At 42.2% G+C, this 21,985-nt stretch overlaps 1 protein-coding gene across 1 annotated transcript; it reads left to right on the forward strand.

Annotated features, from left to right (window-relative positions):
* The first annotated feature begins 533 nt into the window (after window positions 1-533).
* LOC141810642 (protein Dok-7-like) lies at window positions 534-21,950 on the forward strand. The gene is made up of 12 exons (XM_074698372.1): window positions 534-650; window positions 762-807; window positions 2,669-2,757; window positions 3,321-3,471; window positions 8,411-8,611; window positions 12,359-12,478; window positions 14,871-14,990; window positions 15,210-16,105; window positions 18,836-18,913; window positions 20,903-20,948; window positions 21,304-21,453; window positions 21,606-21,950. Exons 1-12 carry the CDS (start codon window positions 597-599, stop codon window positions 21,839-21,841), a joined length of 2,187 nt encoding a protein of 728 aa, XP_074554473.1. The 5' UTR covers window positions 534-596; the 3' UTR covers window positions 21,842-21,950.
* Window positions 21,951-21,985: the final 35 nt, after the last annotated feature.

A 21,985-nucleotide genomic window follows, 5' to 3' on the forward strand; every position in this document is an offset into this window, starting at 1 on the left:
ATGTCCATTTAATTGATTTATCTCTATTGTACACAACGAGGACTTGACGGGGGTTAACAACTGTACCAAGGCCCTCCCAGAATGTGATTGTTGGGGAGAGAGTGCAGACGGCAGACTTGGCGGGGCTATTCTAAAAAAAAATGTGACCTCTGGGCTTTCTCTCAGGAGACTGGGGGTAGAGACAGTGAAACACACACATATGCACAAACACACACAGACATAGAGGAGAGGAAAGGGAAAAAGGACTTTTCAGGAACCCACTTGGCTAACATGTAGTTTAGGGCATTACTCAATCTTTATATAAGGGGTGAAAAATGGTGTTCACAGCTTTAAACCACCAGGACAAACTTTATTTAAAAAAAAAAAGTTTTGAAGAGTCTGTGTCTTTGTCATCACAGATTGGTTGGATCGTGAGCACAATGGAGGTGTGGTTGTAGCAATCACAGAGGGTTGGCTTGAGCTGTGGTGGTGGTGGGGCCCATTGTGATAGTTTTACATGGGACCAAGAATCCCTGGTGACACCCCTGCCCACACACACACACACCGTACACACACAGTCCACACACACACACAGCTGCTCGGAACCATGACAGAAGATGACGGATTCAGTTGTCGCGGAAGGACAAGTAAAGTTTAGAGATGGAAAAAAGGTTGATATCGCTCCAGTTTTATTCTGCTGTTAAACTTTAAAAAGTCTCATTGTACCCCAGGTTCAACAGGAGCTTTTCTCATTGACTGATGTTTTACAAACTTTTCCACAGTGGAAGACTCGGTGGGTCGTCCTCCGGAAACCCTCTCCGGTCGCAGGTATGTGACCAAGCCTTTTCACTTCTCCCGGTTAACTCCTTTAATTCCTCTTTGTATCGAGCCAGCTTCACTTTGTTAGTGCTATAGTTTATTACCGGTATAACTCAGCCTGGATTTCCCCTGCAGTTTGCAGATTAGCTAATCGTAATGACTTGATCTCAGCTGCGCGCAGCAGGAGCGACGCGACTCATCCGCGTCTGCATGTTTTATACCAGGAGAGTGAATTCATTAGACCTGGTTTGAGCTGACAGGTCTGCATCTAAATACGTTTATATTTTATAAAGTCTACAGTGTTTCTTTCTACAGTCACAGACGAGGCCCAGCCAAGAACTAAACATTGTTTTCTTGTCATGCTTTGAGGACGGACACTGCCTCTTATAGATGTAATAGGGGAGAACGGGGTTGGTTGTCACGCTTTTTGCTCCAGTGTGAATTGCTCATTATTAAAACATCTTTCAATAGTCATTCCCACATTAAACTGAAGCTTAAGGCAATGGCTTGAAATGTGTATCCCTCTTATTTTCTAACTCATTGTAACAAAGAGGTGTTTAACTTTTAAGACACTCTGACACATTGTGACAACCCCATGACAGGGATGGTTGTCACATCCTATGGGGTTGTTTTTCAACGTTGTTGTTTTGTTTTTGTTTTTTTAAAAAGAAAGGCAAAAAGGCAGGACTAAATTTGAAAGTTTTATTGTATAGACAAGTTGACAAATAAATGTATTAATGTACATCACAAAACAAGTAAGCAACACATCTTTAGACCAGCCTACTGTATAAAACATAAACATATATAAGTGACAACCAACCCCAACTGTAATTTCTTGCTAGCATCAAGGCTAACAACTGAGTAACAACTAGCTAGCTAGCTTATCACGACGTAAACTATAGCTTTCCCTTAACATCCCTTTACAATTGTTTATTTGTAAACCCACTGTGTAAAAGCCAAGAAGAAAAATAATGAGGAGCTGAATTTTTACAATTTGACATGAAACACACAAACACACTGTCTCACACTAGAAGAGACTTAAGTTGCGTTTCCACAAAGCAGATTGGTTCAATTCGTACGGTTGCATTTTGTGGTGTTTCCACTGACTTATCCCGGGACAGATCCTTAATAACCGAGACGAGCCCTCCCACTTTTTTGGGACCCTTTGTATGGATGCCAGACTGAACCGATCCGCTCTCTGAAGGTGGAGCTCCAACACTGCAGACCTTTGATTGGTCAAAAGAATCGTCACTTTCCCCGCGACAGCAGCTACATTTCTCCTGGCGGCACGCAGACTTCTCTGAATCAAAGCTTGATTACACTTTGTATCAAAGAGCTACATGACAATCACAGAGAGGACAAAATGCTGCATGTCTTCCATCTAAGCTCTTTGTTCACTGTGTTGCGTTTTTCTTCTTCGGTGGATTTAATAGCGGGGTAAACTGTGTCACGCTGCTACGGCGTCACGATATTGTTTAACAGCTGCGGCTTTCGGCATCCGGTGAAACATGGCATATGTAGGTGAGCTCTGATCCCAATTCTGTACATTTCCATGCCACAATTTGAACAGCGACCTCTGGTGGTGAGATATAAGTGTGACAGCCAACCCTGTTCTTCCCTTATGAGCTCAAACAGTGTCCTTCAAGAAACTGGATGTTAAAAAAGTGCAGACCATCAGCTATTAGTGTCGACTTCCATCATCCGTGTCCTGGCAGGAATCTGTTATTCCTGCTGACAGCTGTGCAATGATTATACAAAGACAGTGATGATCAAAATGTGACACTGATGCTCTTCATTCTGCATTAATAAAAAAAAACTGATGGTAAAACAGATCATAATTCAAAGCCTGTCTTCTCTTTGTGTGCATCAGACTGTCTCTATCTGCTGGTGTACAAGGAGAAGAAAAAGGGGAAGGAGAAGGGCATCAACCACAAGGAGAGGCTCAATGTGACCCTGGAGGTAAGTCCGGCTAAGAGTCAAAATATGACAAACATATGAAGGAATATGAGACTGAGGAATGTAAGAGACAAGAAGCAGGATGATATCAACCTTTTGCACATGACCTGACCGTAAACCACAATATCTGCATTTTATTAAAGCAACAGAGTCCGGATAGCCTGTTTTGGAGTTTACCACTCTGTGACACGTGTTATCCAAAGCAGCAGTAAGCCAAATGTAACAGTTGGAGGATCAAGCTACGAGTGAAAGTTTTGAACTGGTGTTGCAATGGCATGGTGCTACCTTGGGAGGGGACAGACTGACTGCTCTGCTTTACTCACATGCAGCTGTCTTACTTGGACCCACTACAGGACCACAGTGACCCAGAATGCTTCATCCATTCTGTTGTATATATTATATGTGATTAGTGTGTACTATTGACAACTGATCTCACTTTTAATGCACATGAAGTTGTGTTGTTAGCAAGAAATCTTTAAACGATTTCCTTTTGTTGAAAAAGAAAAAAAGAATTGAAGAAAAAATTGACTGTGTAATTTTCATTGAGTGTTTCTCTGACCTTTCAGGGGATCTGTGGTGTGGAACCAGGAAGTGGATATGACGGAGTATCCTACACACTCTCCATCCTCTGTGTGACGCACACACTTGTTCTGGGCTTTAACAATCGAGATGCCCTTCTAGCCTGGGATTCCCGAGTCTGCTACAGCCTGGGAGAAGGTCAGTGGTTAGGCCTTGTAAATACTCTGAATCTGCAATCCTGCGTGTTGTACAAATGTCACAGTTATCACATTATCGTCCCACTGGTTGGTGCTATTTGCTGAAAAGTCTAGTGCCAGTTGACGGTGTAGTAATACTGAAATGACAGCGAGGATAAAGGTGCCATCAGTGGCTTTGGGAGCCTTGTAGAAATAATGAAATCTGTGATATTTACAGAGACAGCTCCACTCAAGTGTGGATGAGTTTCTGAATGAATTTTGAATTTTATTCCACATCCTAATACATTTTTGTTGTCTTATTCATTGAGATGACTTAACACAGCTCAGACAACCATATTCCACCGACTCTTAAAAAGTGAATGAGGTGAATTGTTCACTTCAAGGACACTTGAGATAACTATTTGGTCTTTTAGGGTTCAGATCAGTTTTAATCATGACAGTCATTGGATCACACACACACACACACACACACACACACACACACACACACACACACACACACACACACACACACACACACACACACACACACACACACACACTTGATTCCTTGAGATGGCCAGACCACACACTCAGGACGCGGTCCCACTAGCAAACCTTGCCGTGCCTAAGCACATTTCAGCCCTAAAGCACATTTGGAATGACCAGTGTGACCGCAACCATGCCATGCTTGAGCATGATTCACTTCTCTGCTTTGGCCCGCTTTGGAGAGGTGGGCTTCGGCACTGTTTACTTCATGCACAAGCACAAGCACGCAGACGACGCGTGTGATTCATGACGTATGATCACTGCGAGCGCATCTCCCGACAGTCATTGTAAACGAAGCGGGGTACAGAAAGCCAAAATGACTTGCCATAAGTCTAAAGTTGCAGCAGTGCTCTCTGTATCTCATTGTGAAGACCATAGACTGTATATAGAGTAGACTGCGTGGCTCCGCTATTTATCATTGTACGGTTTTAAAGCCAAAATTCCCGTGACAGGCACCGCCATTGAAGCAGTTGTGTAGCCAGAGTCTGCGCAGCAGACTGTGAGAGATTCTGGGAGAATCTAAATGGAGCCGGGTGACAAAAATATGTACTTTTTTTTCTGTCGAGAGTCTAATCACTTCCTGACTCTACCTCCCGACATATTTTACAATCCCTGAAAAAAAATATGCAAGAACGGCAGCTGTCAATCATACGTTACGTAAAGCCTTGTTTTTAACCTCATATAACAAAAGAAAACGAAACTTTTCAGGAAAAAGAGGACTTGAATGCAAGACAGCCAAATGATATCTTCAAGCCACCACAACAATCAGACGTGAGAAACATTTCTACGAGGTTATCGATTTTTTAAAGTTTGGCCACAGCCCATCTGGAATGACTGGAGAGACAGATTTTTTTACTTATACTGTATCCAGCCACCAGGGGGAGCAGTCCTCATGACAACCTCACTTCAAGTTGAGCGAGATGGTCATTTTTTTTTTGACAGTCTATGGTGCTGACTGATGAGATAGCGCTTCATGTGAACAGATGCTCCACAATGACGTAGCCGGGCCGTGCGCGTGTGTGATAACCACTCAAGTCTGGTTCATATAGGGGTAGTGTGACCACTGCCCGTACTCTTCAGCTGGGGAACAGCACTGCGGTGGGGGGGGGCAATCGTGCTTAAGCACGGCACGGTTTGGATGGCCAGTGTGACTGCGCCCTTAATGTTTGGGGCAACGATTCCATAGACAATAGATCCCACAGAGATGAAAAGACGAACAAAGACAGAGGGCAATCCATAACAAAGCTTTTTACTAAACTGGAATTTTACATTTTAGCTAAAAACAGTAAACTTTCCTCATTAGGGTTATTAATGTAAATACAAAAAAATCTGCACCAGAACGCCAACAGGTTTTGAATAACCCACTGATTTTGTTCTCACTGATTCAATCAAATTTCTCCAATTTTATTCCTCCCAACTCATACGGGAGAATAAATCTGATCATGCAGCGAAAGATTTCAATCAACATGATTTTAGACTGGATGAGACTACAGCTACTTCCAGGGGAAAGTGTCTAGCTTGGGGGAAGGAGGAGAGGATAAGTCCACACAGAAAACATGTAATCCCATTTTATGGTTGAACATGGGCTTAGAAACAGAGCCACCCTTAGGGGTTTACATAAAGCTAAGTGTTGTTTGGTGTGTTTTTGGACCTGGATTAAATCTGGTGTAGTGTTGCTGCTGCCTCCTCCGGCTGTCCTCTAGAGGCTTTCATGCACAGTTTGCAGTTTGTCATACCAGTGTATTTGTTTTATAGTCGCCAATGAATCTTATGACATCTGTTAAGGATAATATAAACAATGGCTTCTCTCTCTTTGCTGCAGCCTCAGACAAGCAGCTCAAAGACTAGTAGCACATTTTTATACTGAACAACTCTGCCTGCAGTCATATGTTTGAAACAGATGACACAAAATCAATCAAATCAAATTTCAAGAAAACACTCAAAAACTCAGTTTAAACTCAGTTTAAACATTAAGTTCACTTTTCTGTTTGTAAAACATTTATTTTGAACATAAGTTTGACTAAATCTCTATTACAACAGCCTCTTTTCTATCTGCACATCACCAAGCAGAGGGTTGTATCGACATTTTCTCTGCTTCATAAAGCAGTACCATCAGATTTATCCTAATACTTTTTCTGTCTTGGGTTTTCTTCTTTTATTTCTGACTCACTGCCTTCAGGATGTTTTCTATGCTCCATTGTACACTTTAATGATACAAAGCAAAACACCATTTGTATACACTGTGTATCTTGCATCTTAATCAACCCCTGAAAACCAACAGTGTCTTTTTTCCTGAAAATAACCTCACATTCTTCAGCCCAGCTCCATCTGTTTGTTATAAATATCCCAGAGGTTTCCAGAAAGCACAGAGCACCACACGTTTCATCCAATAGTGTAGCGTTTAATGCTCAGGGATGTCCCAGTGTAACTACTGTGACACGTTTTAATGATTTTTGTAACGCAGACGTTTTTTTTTTTACTTATTCACTTTAAGTTGTCCCAGAGGATGTAGTGGATCCATTTATTCCCCTTTAGATCGCTGCTGTTCTCTTTATTTCCCTGCAGTGATGCCAATTAGCTTTTGTCTTAGCAAAATGTGAAAACCTTGGTCAGCTAAATTAACCCATCTCACCGAGTGCAAATTACCTCAGCTCAGTGGTTCCTTATTCCTGAGGGGATCCTTTGTATTTAAACCACTTATGGTGCCATTTAAAGCGTGCATCAGCTCAGCTAACCAACACATTACATAATGTAACCCTCAGCTACAGCTACACCTCTGCATGCTGAGTTTCCTGCAAGCTGGGCTGCACGTAGAGGCACTCAGTCAATGTACTGTGCTCATGAGTGTAATCCACCATGTTATTGTTGTTGTTGTTTTCAATTCAGACCTTATTTGTTCTGTGATTAGTTTTCCTCTTCTGGGCCTGTATGCACATCTAGCTATTAGTGATGAAAATGGACCGTTTTTACTACTTGTGAAAAAGAATCAATTAGTGGTATTCATGAGCCAGGTTGACACCACAACATAGCATTAAATCCAGTGGTAGTGGACTCCACCACTACAGACCCCAACAGCAGGATTACCACACCTCTTAGGCTGTGAACAAGATGGCAAACATCATGCTTATGCGTTACCGTTATGCAAAGACAACATATATTTAGGGATCAAACAAAACATTTGGAAAAGTATGATGATGTAGAGCTATACCACAAATTAGTTCCAGGAGACCCAACATTTTCCAGTTTACAGATGAGATAAGGGAGGCGCTTTAAGTCTCAAACTTTGGCACTTTGCTTTTATGCCTGAGTCCTTCCAAGTTGGGTTGTTTAATGTTGGAGTTCATCAAACAACTGTTCGTAGGGTTATTCATCAAGTTATTGGGGCATTGTTGCGGTGCTTGTTCTGCAAAGCAGCTTTCACATTGCTCATGTTTTTAAGGTTTTATATCGTGAGCTTGGAAATAAAGCACACATTTACCCTGTCATAGTGCTATAGCCAAGCGGCAACCTCGGGTCTGAGAATATGAGACAATGTGGAAGTGCTAAAATCTGCTGTTTCTGGAGTGTCTGCTTGAGGCTGGCTCCGGAAGTAGCGGAAGTCACATACACACCAAGCCAAAAAAAGTCATTTTCAAAGCAGAAATTAACCTATTTACATCCTGGTTCAAAAAACGTCTCCTGTCTGAGTCGCTGATTTTACTACCGGCTCCCACTGTACAAGGGGTGAATTTTTTTCTAACGTTCAGAGGATATTAAGATCGCCAGCTCACCCAACAAGAGGCACAGCTGCGGGTCATGTGACCGACAGGCGCCCTATGGCTGTAGGTGAAGCCCTTGCCACTACCAATATGGCTGCAATAGCCGATGTGCTTTATTGTCCGTTTCAGAAACAGATGGGTAACGTCGGCGAGACTACGTCCATGTTCTATACAGTCTATGGCTATAGCCAAACTTTCTCTTTCTCTTTGTTTGCTATCTTTGATGATTGACTAGCTGATAACAGCTGCGTTATTCATTCTGTATTCTTGTTATACAGTGTCCATTTCTTCCACTGAAAATGTTTTTCTTGATCTTCTCTCTGTGACACCGTTCATCAGGTTTATTGCTGTGTATGCATAGTACACATGCACAATTTGAACTCGTTGGGTAGGGGTTTCCTAGGCGGTTCCTGATATGTGTTATGCAGTCTGCACTTGCCTCGCTTTCATGGTGCAATAAGCAAACTGGCCAATTACTTGCAGTTGTGCATGTGGCTAAATGGGCCATTCCATATTGGTAGATAAGACTAATGGGCCCGTTTGTGTGATGACTGAACGTGCATACGGGCCCTGGTCATTAAAGTGTGCATGACATGATGTGAAACCCAAACTCTCTAAACCTAAACCCTCCCCTCTCCTTCTTTCCTCCTTCAGTCCACAGGTTATCTGTCAACGTCGAGCCAGGCACCAAACTTGAAAGCGGCCCCGCCTTCCTCCACCTGTGCAACAGCCTTCTAGTCCTTTCCCGAGGTGTCCCTCCTGTCGTCATTGGTCACTGGAAGTTGTCAGCGTTACGCCGATATGGTGCCGTGCCCAATGGGTTTGTGTTTGAAGGAGGCACTCGCTGTGGATACTGTAAGTTTATAATGGAGAGAGACATTTATTCTGTCTGGCCTCACATTGCAAGTTTCTGTGTTGCTAAAAGCTTTGGATGTTTGTCTGTTCATGGATAGCTGGCCAGATGGTGAAGTTTGGTTTAAGCAAAAGCTACTGTGAGGCTCATGAGTGGGTTGTTATCCCCTTCGGAAACAATAAGCTTGCATGTCTGTCAATCCATCCATCCATCCATCCAACATGGAAAACTAAATGTTACCCAAAATTAGTATCGATGTTCTTAAGAACAATAGAAGAATATTGACACTATACCAGAGACATCTGCTGCTGTTACTTCTGTGAAAAGTAGACAAACAGAAAAACTCCATTTATCTGACATTTGATGTGCTCTGAGCAACCATCTGTAATTTTCATCACATGGAGGCACAAATGGTCAAAACTTTCAGATCTGTCAGGTGTTATGGTACTTTTTGTCATCACTGTATACCAGCTGCTCTCACTCTGTGTATACACTCTCCTACCAACCTGATGTTTGGCTTTAAGGCTCATGTAAGAGTCACAGAAAGTGCAGTGTATGAGGGGGGAGCACTGACTGACCCTGTTAGAACTTCTCCGTTACAGTCTTAAGACATCGAATGTTCTGAGGTTCCTTTTCACTTCCCTTCAGCGCTCGCCTGTTGACTGATATGAACCGTTCAAAATTACTACTTCAGAAAGTGGGATTAAAGGCAGGTTTCATCTACCTAAGAAACTGCTTTCTATGTATTAACTCACATTACTTTGCTCCTGTCTACCAAATAATGCTCTCTCTTTTCGTGTGTGTGTGTTTTCTCATTTAGCCTCATAGCTCCTACAGGAATAACCATGAGGCCGGTGGGCTCTGGTTTCAGTGTTGATGAGCAACATCTAAAAATACCAGCCCCCCCTCTTGTAGTGGTCACTCAGATAATCTGATTGGACCTGCTGGAGGCCTTCAACGACAGTTTTCTTCTTCACATCATTTAATCAACAGCCATTGTGAAGCCCCCATTGTGTTATTGGAAAAACAGAGGAAGACAGAGAGAAAATTTGAAATGTGGGGGTCAGAAACATGAAAGTGGCATTCCTCACCTTAGTGGAAAGTAAAGCTGTGCAGTTTTACATGTATACTGACTGTGCTCTTGTGGAAAGATACTTCAATCTTGACTCTCACTGCTCTCTGCAACTGCAAATAGTCAGCTTGGCAATGGAAAGCCCTATTCCTGAACCCAACCCCTTCCAAACACACACACACACACACACACACACACACACACACACACACACACACACACACACACACACACACACACACACACACACACACACACACACACACACACACACACATTTGAAGGCCAGCAAACCATGGCAGACAGTTGTTCTGTGCTGGGTTTTCTACCAGGCAGTTGTTCGTTGATCTGTCTGCTGAGCATGTTCCTTTTAGTTGCAAGGTCAAACGCACAGATGTAACATTTGTAAAAGTACAAAATACTATCAACAGATTCAGTCATTAAATTTTTACCTACATACAGCCGACAAGAAATAATTTTACTATGAGGAACCCCTTAGTGACAGGCGCCTGAAAAAGACGCCCTATTTAATAAACAGAATCACATTCTATGTATTCTAATGAATGAAGAAGAACTGATCTCACTGATAGCTTTGGCGTGAGGGTCAAGCTAGACAATTGCAGTATGTAACTAGAAAAGCACTTTGAGAGCGCAGACCCCCACCAAACATATTGTGATTGTCACCAACACTTTAGTCCTACTTTAATGTTATACTCCCTTTCAGCAGACTGTCTGCTACAATTTGGTGTTAGTTGCAGGTTTGTACGATAATTTGTTACTGACAGTGTTGAAACTTATAATGACCCAGTACATATTTCATATTCCAGATCTTAGTATCTAGAATATTGCCAGGATCTGGATTGTACTTTTACATCCGTCAGAAATTGTTGTGACCTTGTCTTGTATTGTTTTGCAAAGCAATCTGACCTTTCATCATGGAGTTATATACACATATGGTGAAAACGGAATCCTTTCAAAAAATCCAGGATCCAGACGGTGATCCAGATCACCTCCAAAATTTAATCACTTCCTCCTTATCCCATTTTGAACATTTCCTGAAAGTTTAATCTAGATCTGTTAATTACTTTTTGAGTTATGTTGTTCACAGACAAACTCTCTCCAAAACATAACCACCTAGCAGGGGTAAAAATCCCAAACCTAGGGGAACTTGTGAAATGAAACCTGAGAATGTAGCAGCGTGCATTATTAGGATGTAGAATTTGCATGCAGCGACAGCTATTTGGAGCATTCCCAGGTGGATAAAAAGATGGATCAGAGTTTTCTGGGCTGAACAGTCGACACATGTTCATGCTGATCCTAAACCACCCACACTCTCCCACACACACAGACACACACACACAGGGATTCAGGTCTCGCCATGCAGCGATAAATGTTCTCCTGCAGAGTTTGGATGGCTGTTAGCTGTGTGATCTAGATAAAAGCAATTTTAAGCTGACGTTCTGTGTCAGCAGTCTCCCTATCGCCCTTAGTGGACATTAACACACCCACACCTCACATCATGGCTTTGTAGTATGTCCGTGCGTGTGTGAGGGCATGTTCCCTCCCACAGTTTAAACTTCAGATCAGATCAGAAACTTTAAAGAGACCAAGGCAGCTAAAACTCTCCTTATGTGGAGTGAATTTAGGAGTAAATAAAGAAATGAAGCCACAGTATTCCTGTTATAAGATGTGTTGCACTGTCAGGGGACAGACAGCATCCTGTTTGCCTTTGAGTAATCATTTTTCAGTTTAATATCACTATAACTACATCAGAGACTTGCAGCGTCGTAAAGAGGATTATTCACTGTCAACCTGAAAGATGAAAAAAGACATAAACCTCATTTTGCCTTGAAGCTGTCCTCGACTTTTAACTGGGTTTAAAGGTCCAACATGGCTCCTCAATTTTGATGATGGATACAACAAACCCATCAAGGCTGAAACATATCTTCCAAAAAGTAAAAAAAAAAAAAAAAAAAAGAGAGATGGGAAAAGCAAAATGAAAACAAACAGAGACCCTGAACTGCCAAAACATGCTGCCTAACACTCCACAAGCCATTCACATGAAACACAATCATTTGACAAAATCATCTCCAGCTTTTAAAAAATTAGAGAAAACTGTTAACGACCTTGGAATTTTCTTTAAAGTTGTCAAAAACAGACATATTATCTCATGTAAACATGTTTAAGACTACTATAAGTTCATAGGAACATAAGTTAAAAACTATTCTGCCTAAATTAACTTTAAGGGGAAAGAAAGATTGAAGACTTGCCAAAGGCTGACTTCAAGAGCTTTTTCAACATTTTTCGTTCTTGTTTTTCTCCTTGAGGACAGAGGTGGTTTGTTATTATTTTTTAAGATCTTTCTTGGCTTGCTCCATGGCTGTCTTTTCAATATCTTTTGAAAGCCACATTTTCATGTTTGATTATTTTTTCTCATCTTGTGTTTGGAGTGACTCACTGATTCGTGGAGGTCTGAAAGGAGACTTATAACCTTCAGATATGAGGGTGGTTCAAGGCTCAAAGAACAACCTTGCTTTTACAGCAATAGCCTTCTGAACTCAATATTAAACCTTAACACACACCCTCCTAACTCCAATATCTTTATTTGAGTCATCCATCATGTAACCATGTCTTTCAGTGAGAGATTCATCAGTCTTTGTCTTCCTCCCTCCTCCAGGGGCTGGCGTTTTCTTCTTGTCCTGTTCAGAGGGAGAACATATCAGTTTCCTGTTTGACTGCATGGTCAGGGGCATTACCCCCAACAGGGCCCCTCATGGCCTGCGACCTGCCCTGCCAGGTGACGACACACACTTACTCATACACCTTCACACAAACAGGAGCATGCAGACATTTAACTGTACAATGTTATATCAAAAATATATACCAACAAACATGAATCTGTGCGTGACATGGAGGATATTTGTTGTGCATTTTTAAGTTTCAACAAGCGACCCACTATATTTGACTTTAACAATCAGGTTGGCATGGGACTCCTGACTTCAATGATGAAGGTTTACTACCTGTTAAGAGAGCGTGTTTAGCATATGTGGGCAGTGGGCCACGCAAACGGAAATTCCACATGCCCCAGGGTCGCCATGTGGGTTAAAGGGCCGTGCCTTTGTGCGTGACTTGTGCTCTTTGCTGATTTCACTGGCATTAGCGGGACTAAAAGTATGGAGACAGAAAATTAGTGAAAGTTAAACCAAGCTGGACTGATAAAAAAAAAAAAATACGGCCTGATAAATCCTGTGTGTGACTATAATAGAGATGGCAGAGTGAAGTTAAAGCAGGTTAATTAAAAATGTCCAGAATTAAGCTGCAACATTTATGTACGTGTCATCTCAGCTGCGTCAGTCTGCTGAGAGCTCTGTGACATTCAGTGCTGTGAGCCTTCTATAATTAGCATAGAATAGCAGCGTTAGCATATGTTAGCTGACACCTCGCATAGTGTAGTGAAGAAACTTGGCATTCACATGTTAGTGTTAGCTACTGCAGTCCAAAGGCAAAGGATCCAGGGGTAAGGTTGTTGACAGTGACACCTTACACACAAACACCCTGACCCACTGCGCCATGCGTTTAGCAAACACATTCACTCTAAGTATATATAGCAGGCATTAAGTGTGTAAGTGGCAGGGTTTTACACTAAATTGATGTCCCATAGATAGTCCAGGCTCCTATAACCTCCTCTTGGAGACATTGAATTTACAAGTTAGCATCTTAAAAGAAGTTAATGTATACAGATGGAGCTCTACCAACTTCTGTCACGTGTCTCCTATTTATGCTTCAAAACATATTTGCGCCTGGTTAAGTGAGATGGAACATGGATATACACTCACCAGCCACTTTATTAGGTACACCTGTTCAACTGCTTGTCAACACAAATATCTAATCAGCCAATAACATGGCAGCAACTCAGTACATTTAGTTATGCAGACACAGTGAAGATGATCTGCTGAAGTTCAAACCGAGCATCAGAATGAAGAAGAAAGGTGATTTAAGGGACTCTGAACATAGTTGAGGCATAGTTGTTGGTCTGAATATTTCAGAAACTGCTGATCTACTGGGATTTTCACCCACAACCATCTCAAGGGTTCACAGAGAAAGGTCCCAAAAAGAGAAAATATCCAGCGAGTGTCAGTTCTGGGGGCCAAAATGCCTTGTTGATGCCAGAGGTCAGAGGAGAATGGACAGACTGGTTGGAGTTGATAGAAAGGCAACAGTAACTCAAATAACCACTGGTTACAACCGAGGTCTGCAGAAGAGGATCTTCGTCCAACCTTGAGGCAGATGGGCTACAGCAGCAGAAGACCACACCGGGTGACCCTCCTGTCAGCTCAGAACAGGAAACTGAGGCTACAATTCACAGGCTCACCAAAACTGGACAATAGAAGATTGGAAAAACATTGCCTGGTCTGATGAGTCTGGATTTCTGCTCCACATTCAGATGGTAGGGTCAGAAATTGGCGTCAACAACATGAAAGCATGGATCTATCCTGCCTTGTATCAACAGTTCAGGCTGCTGGTGGTGTAATGGTGTGGGGGATATTTCCTTTGCTCACTTTGGGTCCCTTAGTACCAACTGAGCCTGGTTTAAAGTCCACAGCCTACTTGAGTATTGTTGCTGACCATGTCCATCCCTTTATGAGCACAGTGTACCCATCTTCTGATGGCTACTTCCAGCAGGATAACGCTCCATGTCATAAAGCTGGAATCATTTCAGACTAGTTTCTTCAACATGACAATGAGTTCCCTGTACTCAAATGTCCTCCACAGTCCCCAGATCTCAATCGAGTAGAGCACCTTTGGGATGTGGTGGAACGGGAGAATGTCAATATGGAGCAAAATCTCTTTTCCAGTGTCTTGAACTAGGTCAGTTCTGAAGACTGAAAGGGGTCCAAACTACTAGTAAGGTGTACCTAAATAAGTGTTCAGTAGGTTTTTTTTTTTTTTTTTTTTAGGAAAATATACTTTTAATATAAACTGCATTTAATTGTGTTTGAATTTCTGCAGAATGTTTTCGTTTAGGTTTCAATCCACTTAGACATAATTAACAAGGATTGATTTAGGACAATTTAATACTGCTGATGGCGGTAACAATGAGTAGTCGTTCTGTCACTTTAGTGTATAAAGCTGTTGATGGTACATTCTTGTGGTTTAATGTTATTTTTGTATGTTCATGTTTAAAACAGGGTTAACAGCAGATCTCAATGCTGACGCTCTGTCAGCTGAGAAACGAATCAGCCTCGAGGCATCAGAGCTGGAGAAACGACTCAGCATGTTGTCGAACTGCAGCCTGGCAAGCAGCACAGGTATGTGATCCTAATGAAGTCTATCTAAGACCACATGTCCAACATGTCACTTGTGAGATTTTTGTAAAGTATTAAAGAATATTATTTGTCATTTGACTTAGTCCTGATGAGTTAGTCCTGATGCTTTTTGACCATGTTCATTGAAGCTTGAAATTATTGGCTCTAAATACAGAAACATTTAAAGCACTGTATATAATATAAACTTTCTCACCTCTTCAGCTTCAACTTACAGCTTCAATACATCGGTTGCTAGCGATGACCAGAGCAGCATCTCCAGCTCCTCCTCCAGCCAATCAGATGCAAGCTATGGAAGCAGACTTCCGTTTTGGGTTGATCCCTCAGCAAGACCACACCTCTCCAATCAAACAGCATCAAGCCCTCTCACCCTGAAGGCTCAGACCAGTTCAGATGACCAGCTTTATGCTGCTGTGATGGGGAGCTCCAGCAATCATTCATCCTCCAACCAGCTCCACCTTCGTGGTCTCCATGACAGCGGACGGCAGAGCTCATTAGACAGTGGGATTGGGATAGCAGCAGGCAGTCAGTCGTCTTACTCGGGGAGCTGCTCCTCGTACACAGGGAGTCTGGACACAACTTGCCCAGGGGGGGAAGAGGAGTTTGGCTCCTTATCAAGTCTAACTGCCTCTCCTCCTCTACCTCCTCCCCCTCCACCTTCTTCTGTTCCTCCACAAACTCCTCCTCCTCCTCCTCCTCCTTTCCTGTCAACACTGGCCTCAGGGCGTAGTTCAGCCACATCCCTCTGCCCATCCAGATCAAGCTCAAGTGCATCTGGGAGACATGGTGAAGAGTATCAAACCCCCAGCCTCCTCGGACTGTGGTATGACACTCCCAGGAGTGTGCAAGCTGCCTCAGTGAGGGGAAGCACCTCCCAGGTGGACCCACCTGAGCTGGGTGCAGACAGAGACAGTAGGGATGGAGGGGTTGGCCATGAATGGGGGATAGGGAACAGTCCCAAAGGACCGGGGTATCAGCACCAGGCTACGATGCAGTGCTCACAGTCTTGGGGCAGTGAGAGGGCGCCCTCTGTAGACAGTGAGGGGTCCACACCTCAACCTCAGCTGATGGATGAAGGCTTTGTCTGTGGAGAATCACAGGTACTGACAGATTCACACTCTTTCAGTTCACACGTACGCCTGTCAAACAAGGAAATCAAGGAAATGTCTTTGTGGAGATCGCATGTTTTCTTAATGCATGGTTTATTTTTGGCTTTCTCCCACAATTCAACTCCAAAAGCATCCTCATAGAGAGTAAACTAGTTACTGTGAATTGAGTATGTTTGTGAATGGCTGACTGTCTCTAATGTTAGCCCTTGTGTTTAAGGTGTACCCTGTCTTGCTCCCAATGACCAAAGGCAAAGGCTTCTGAATTTGAAATGATGAAGATGAGACAGATCAGTTTGAATATCCCCAGATTTTTACCGGCCTCTGGTAGGAGTACCTCAAGTTTGAAAACTTCTCCTTGAATGACTGAAAACTTTGACTTTTTACTTCATACATTTCAGAAGATGCCAGATAATGACCTCTCCTTTTATTTAATCATTTTTGATTTTTTTTTTTTTTCTTACAATAGGGAACTTTTTTTAAAGAAAACAAATTTTGAAAGCCTAGTTTGCCTTAGCAATATTAATGGAATGAACCTGCTTCAGTGATGCTCAGGAATGGCAACCGTTAACGTTTACAGTCTCAGAAAGGGACAAAGTAAACTATATAAAGAAGCTGTGGTTATGTAATTATTTTTAAGTTATCTTTTGGGGCTTTTGAGCCGTTAATCAGGCAGGAGAGGACAATCGACAGAGCGGGAAACAGGGTGAGATGTGAGAATGACATGCAGGAAATAGACTGCAGGCTGGATTCAAAACCCAACCACCCATTGGAGGGCAAACCTAATGGGGCACATCCTTTTTTTTTTTTTTTCTTTTTTGAGGATAATATCAGAGGAGCTGCCAGTTGTCGATGCTACACACTTGGAACTTGAACTGACTACTTAAACTTTTAGCTTTTTATGACAACTTGAGATTATCAGTAGATGTAAGAAATGGGCCTTTTCTGAAGAAAGGCAGGCTAAAAGGCAGCCTGAGCATGCTTCTGCTTCTGTTCAGCCTCATCTGTTGAGGATAACTTTACAAAATGATCCACACCCTTTACTGAAGTGCTGGCTGCTTTCTCAAGCAGCCAGCACCATAGCCTACGCAAACAATTTGTCCTACAAAATCAAAGTTTTATTCTTGCACAACTGTGACATTGTTTTTGTAAATGTAGGATGTCTTTCTTGCCTATTTTGAAACTTTTCTCCTCTGACATATTTACCTACGCCAAGGAGGTTGTGTTTTTGGGACAGTTTGCCTGTTTGTTTGTGGACAACATAATTCAAAAACTAACTAACTGATCTTGTTGTAAGTTTTAGGAAATGTTTAAAATGGGAGAAGGAAGAAGTGATTACATTTTGGAGGTGATCTGGATCATCGTCTGGATCCAGGACTTTTTTAAAGGATTCTTTATCATTGTGAGATTGGGCTGTTTTCACCATATGTGTTTATAACTCCACTATAAATGGTCGGATTGCTTTGCAAAACAACACAAAACAAGATCACCAAGATCCAGAATATGAAATATGTACTGGGTCATCATATTTTCAACACTGTCAGGAAACAAATTATCGTACAAACCTGCAACCAACACCAAATTGTTGCTGAGTTTTGAGTTCAGTTCTACGCTCTCTGAGTGCTTTTCTTGCTCTCCAGTGCTGTGTTGCTCTGATTTATATTTCTAACCAGGTTATGTTCCCCTCTCCATCTTATGTAATTGTGAAGTGTTTGCTTCAGCAGTTACAGTTAATATTAAGTGGCCTCTTCCTGGTGTCCTCGCTGCTTGTTATTTTGACACACTTGGTGTGCTGCCGCTGTGACTGTGATTAATAAAAGTCAACAGCTTAAAGGCTCATGGAAAGGCTTACACCCAACACGCGGTGTGTGAGCAGTGGGAACAGTAACTATTTGTGTGACTCAAACAAGAGCGGCTCACCTGTGTGGAAAAATATGTTTATGCCTCAAAGGAAAAGATGAGAAAATGAATGATAAATGCCTTTGTCTAAAATTGACTGGCCTGGGAAATGTGGTGGAAATATTCACACAGTAGATGAATCAAAGCCAGGTCCTCCTCACTGAGAGGTGACAGTGCTACCAGCTGAAGCATGGCCAACACACAGAAACAAACACAAACGTAGTAACTGTAAAAAAAAAAAATAAGAGTTTCAGTCAGAAACCTGGAAAAGAGAAAAGAAAAGCGCTCTCTACTCTGTGCATCGTGAAATTAATTATCTCCTGGGTGGTGGAGAGTGTTTGCCCTCGTAGTGAGAAAATAATTATCACAGCGGGAGAGTAAGAAGCATGTCCTGTGATTTCTGACAGCGTGTGTAGGAGTGTGTGTTCATTCTACATCATGTGTATGCTGACAAGTGAGAGGAAGCAAAGGACGGGGAGTGAGTTAATGAGCAGTGATACAATCTGCAGGAATACTGGTAGAGAAGAACGACTTTGGCTATTAATCTATGTCTGATTTCACAAGTTGCTCCATACTCTTTAAGACAGCGAGTGAAGAGACTCAAACCTGCTCGGCTACTGAGGAACGACTCAATTTGGACACATGGCCAGAATTTCTTTTCCACTTGTCTTTGTTTTACCCCTGCTCTTCACATCATACCTTTACACTTCCACGCAGCTGTCTACAGCTCCACCCTCTTATCTCAAGTCTTGATTTTATCTGTTGTCTGTTGTCCCAGCTAACACTGATAGGCCGGGTCACCTTATTGAGCTTTCTCGTCTACAGATCCAGTGCAGTCATGGCGCAGACAACTACATCACACCAGAGCAGTGGCGATCAGTTCGGAGCAGATGTGCAAATCAGGTAAGACTGTGTGTGAGTGTTTCAGTTCTTTGTCTTGGGTCGCTACAAAAAGAGGTTTCAATTTTAGAAAGAAAGTGCAACCAAATTTTAACAATAAAAAAATAGCTTTGGCAGTGAAACAACTAGATTCCCAAATGTAGCATCAGGCAGTATTATAACACCCTCTCCGGTTAGTTAACCACCTCTAGACTTTGCCTCAGCCTGTGGAAATGTTTGTAAAGTATTCAGAGCTCTCAAAGGCTTTAGTTTTTCCTGCTGAACCACCTTCACTAAAAAAATGAGCTTGTTTGTTGTATGTTTCTATTAATTCTTTCATTGCTCTGGCACAAATTTGGCTTTTGCATCTACTACAATTCTCATTCTCTATTCATGTAGAAGTTTCTGGAGTTAACTCCCTGAAATCTGGGTAGATGCAAGGAGCAGGGTGTGTTGCAGCTTGGCTCAGATCTCAGGCCTCCTGAGGTGGGGACAGTAACTATTGTCTGCACAAGTTGGAGAACCCTGCTTCCCACTCAGGAGACTCGGGCCCAATTACTGACATTTCCGCCTGCTGGACAACCTGTCTCTCCAAATGTGGTGGAAATCTCTGCTGCCTATCTGCTAAGACCTTTAACCAGGCCTCCTCACTTAGCCATCTGGGGGACCCAACCCTGAAGCTGTGTGATTTAAAGGTTGTGGCTCTAATGGTCTGTGATTGTATCGAATTGGCTGAAATCTCTCAAGCCTGTTGTTTCCTGGCAGAAAGTTGTTCCTTTTTAGAGTCCATTGGTTTGGTCTAATGCAGCAGTACTCTTTATTTTTGGGCTGCATAGTGCAGTGAAGTTGGAGATTAAGATGCATGCTTGTCACTGCTTTGAAACAGAGACACTGGTAACCACTGATCTGGGGAAGAATGCAATCTGGAGCATGGGGTAGACTGATTTTCTTTTAGTGCTTGTGTGGACCGAAGCATAGCACTGCATTATTTGTTAATTTAAGGTAAACACTGAAACCACAGGAATTGAAGGGCAATGAAATAACCACCTACTCATTTAAAATCAAGGTTTGGCTCCATCGAATGACAAATTCTGGACATGGAGGAAGAATCTGACTGATTCACAACAACCCACAGTTGAATGGATGCAAAACAAAGGCTGTTTAAATGAAAATTTAATTAATTATCATTATGATACCACTTCTTGTTACAGTAATTCCATAAAAGTTACTGTTGGTAAAGAACAGAATAGAATAGAATAGAATAGAATAGAACAGAACTTTATTGTCATACAACGAAATTGAAGTCACAGCAGCAATCAAGAAAACAAGAGTAAGAAAGTTTATAGAAAGTACAAAAAGGTCCACAAGAAAACAGATGATGACAGCTTGCCCATCATTCTCCAGTTCAGCCAGTCTCCACCTCCACAGGGTCCAGGACTGAGCTTCTTCAGTCATGCTCCATCTCTGTCTCCTGTGTCCTGCCTGCTCACAGCAGGTGAAGCTCTTCCAACATGGCGTTGGTGTCTGATGTTAGCTCCGTTAGCCATGTCTGTGAATAGCATGATGCTACTCTGCCCTCTGGTATTCCCTCTGTTGCTGGTTTAGCACAGCTAGCTCGTCCATCTTATTGGAGATAGATCTTACGTTCCCAATAACAATGGATGGAAGGACAGGTCCATGTTGTCACTTCTTAGCTCACACCTGAGAACCAGCACGTCATCCTCACCTCCTTCTTCTCACCTTGTGAGAAGACATCAGGCCTTACACCAGTTAGCATTGACATGCTACAGGCTGCTAACAGCTGAGTTCACATGTAAACAATGCAGCCATGGTTACATGTAGGATCTCCAGACAAACACAGGAGAAAAAGTAGTAAAAAATAATATCACTGAAGAAAATTTATTATTTTACAGTTTTCTGCTGTTAATAATCTAATGTCCATATGGTCATAAGGCCAAGTCCTGCGTGCTTGAAAAAATAAAAATCTGAAATGATTTTGTGATTTGTTCTTAGATGGCCAACTTACCGTTAGGCTTGTCATCGTCTGCAGATACCAAAGGTGAGTAAAGATGGTACAACACTTCAAGCGCTGTCTTTGTACTTTTCAGGTGTCAGAGTATTGTTGTTCTGCGTCACTTCAAGCACATTTCATTTTAGAGGAACAAATTGCACTGACTAACAAATAGCAGAGGTGGTAAGTTAGCTCTGATTGAGGCCATATTTATACTTTGAATACACTTTTTTATCAATCTTTGTGATAGTTAAACTTTAAACAGAACCTTCCTCTGGCAGACCATATTCACTCGTTTCACTTTAAATGCAAGCTGACATATTTCACTGTTAACTTTATGTTACTGTATCTAAAGCTGGACGGCATTTCTATAAAACACTGATCTGATGATTTTTCTCCCCAGGTCCTCCTCTTCTTGTCATAGAAGAGTATGATATTGGGTTTGTCAGTGATAAGTTGGCAGGACTCAAGAGGTTGGTCCCCATCAGTCCACCCTCTGCTCCTCCTCCTCTGCCCCTGGCACAGAGCGCGCATCGTCCAACATCCATCTTAGGTAATAATATCATTTCTGCTCTTATCAAGATGAAAGTAATCGACCTGTGTTTGTTGTACCAAGAAAAGCTGATATACTTTGTCCTGCTTGGTTAGAGCTAATTCAGACAGAAAACCAATTTAACAGCTAACCTTTTGCATTTTCTCCTTCAGGTATATTTCAGTCTGCCCATGAGGCTTATCCATCTGTGTCTCTGGATACTGGGCTCCATGGCAACAGCACTGTTAATTATGTTAACATACCCATTAGCGCTCTGCCAGCTAAAACTAATATAGAGCCCGTCCACACAGAGCTGAACCTGCAGGAGCACGGCTCAGCGCCAGGCTTCAGTGCCAGCAGAGGTAATTCTTTGCAGCTCTGTAGGTCGACTAATAACCCCCAACCATAAAAGCCTTATTAGACTTTGAAGCATTTTAAATCTCACATTGTTTGTACTTTATTGACTTTAGTAACTTTTACCAGTTTGTGTGGTGATTCTTGAAACTGTACAACTAAAGAAAAAGAGGACAGATGATCATATTTTGTTTTGCCT

This window comes from Halichoeres trimaculatus, unplaced genomic scaffold (genome assembly GCF_033239565.1).
Source record: "Halichoeres trimaculatus isolate MK-OKI-2021-1 unplaced genomic scaffold, fHalTri1.1 fHalTri1_scaffold_2, whole genome shotgun sequence".
NCBI lineage: Eukaryota > Metazoa > Chordata > Actinopteri > Labriformes > Labridae > Halichoeres > Halichoeres trimaculatus.

What these genes read in the sequence shown, in the direction of transcription:
- LOC141810642 (XM_074698372.1), top strand. Translation starts at nt 597, where the DNA reads ATGACGGATTCAGTTGTCGCGGAAGGACAAGTAAAGTTTAGAGATGGA. An exon ending in CTGCTACAGCCTGGGAGAAG is followed by an intron (nt 3,472 to 8,410) that starts GTCAGTGGTTAG and finishes TTCCTCCTTCAG; the next exon opens with TCCACAGGTTATCTGTCAAC. An exon ending in TTGTCTGTGGAGAATCACAG is followed by an intron (nt 16,106 to 18,835) that starts GTACTGACAGAT and finishes TCTCGTCTACAG; the next exon opens with ATCCAGTGCAGTCATGGCGC.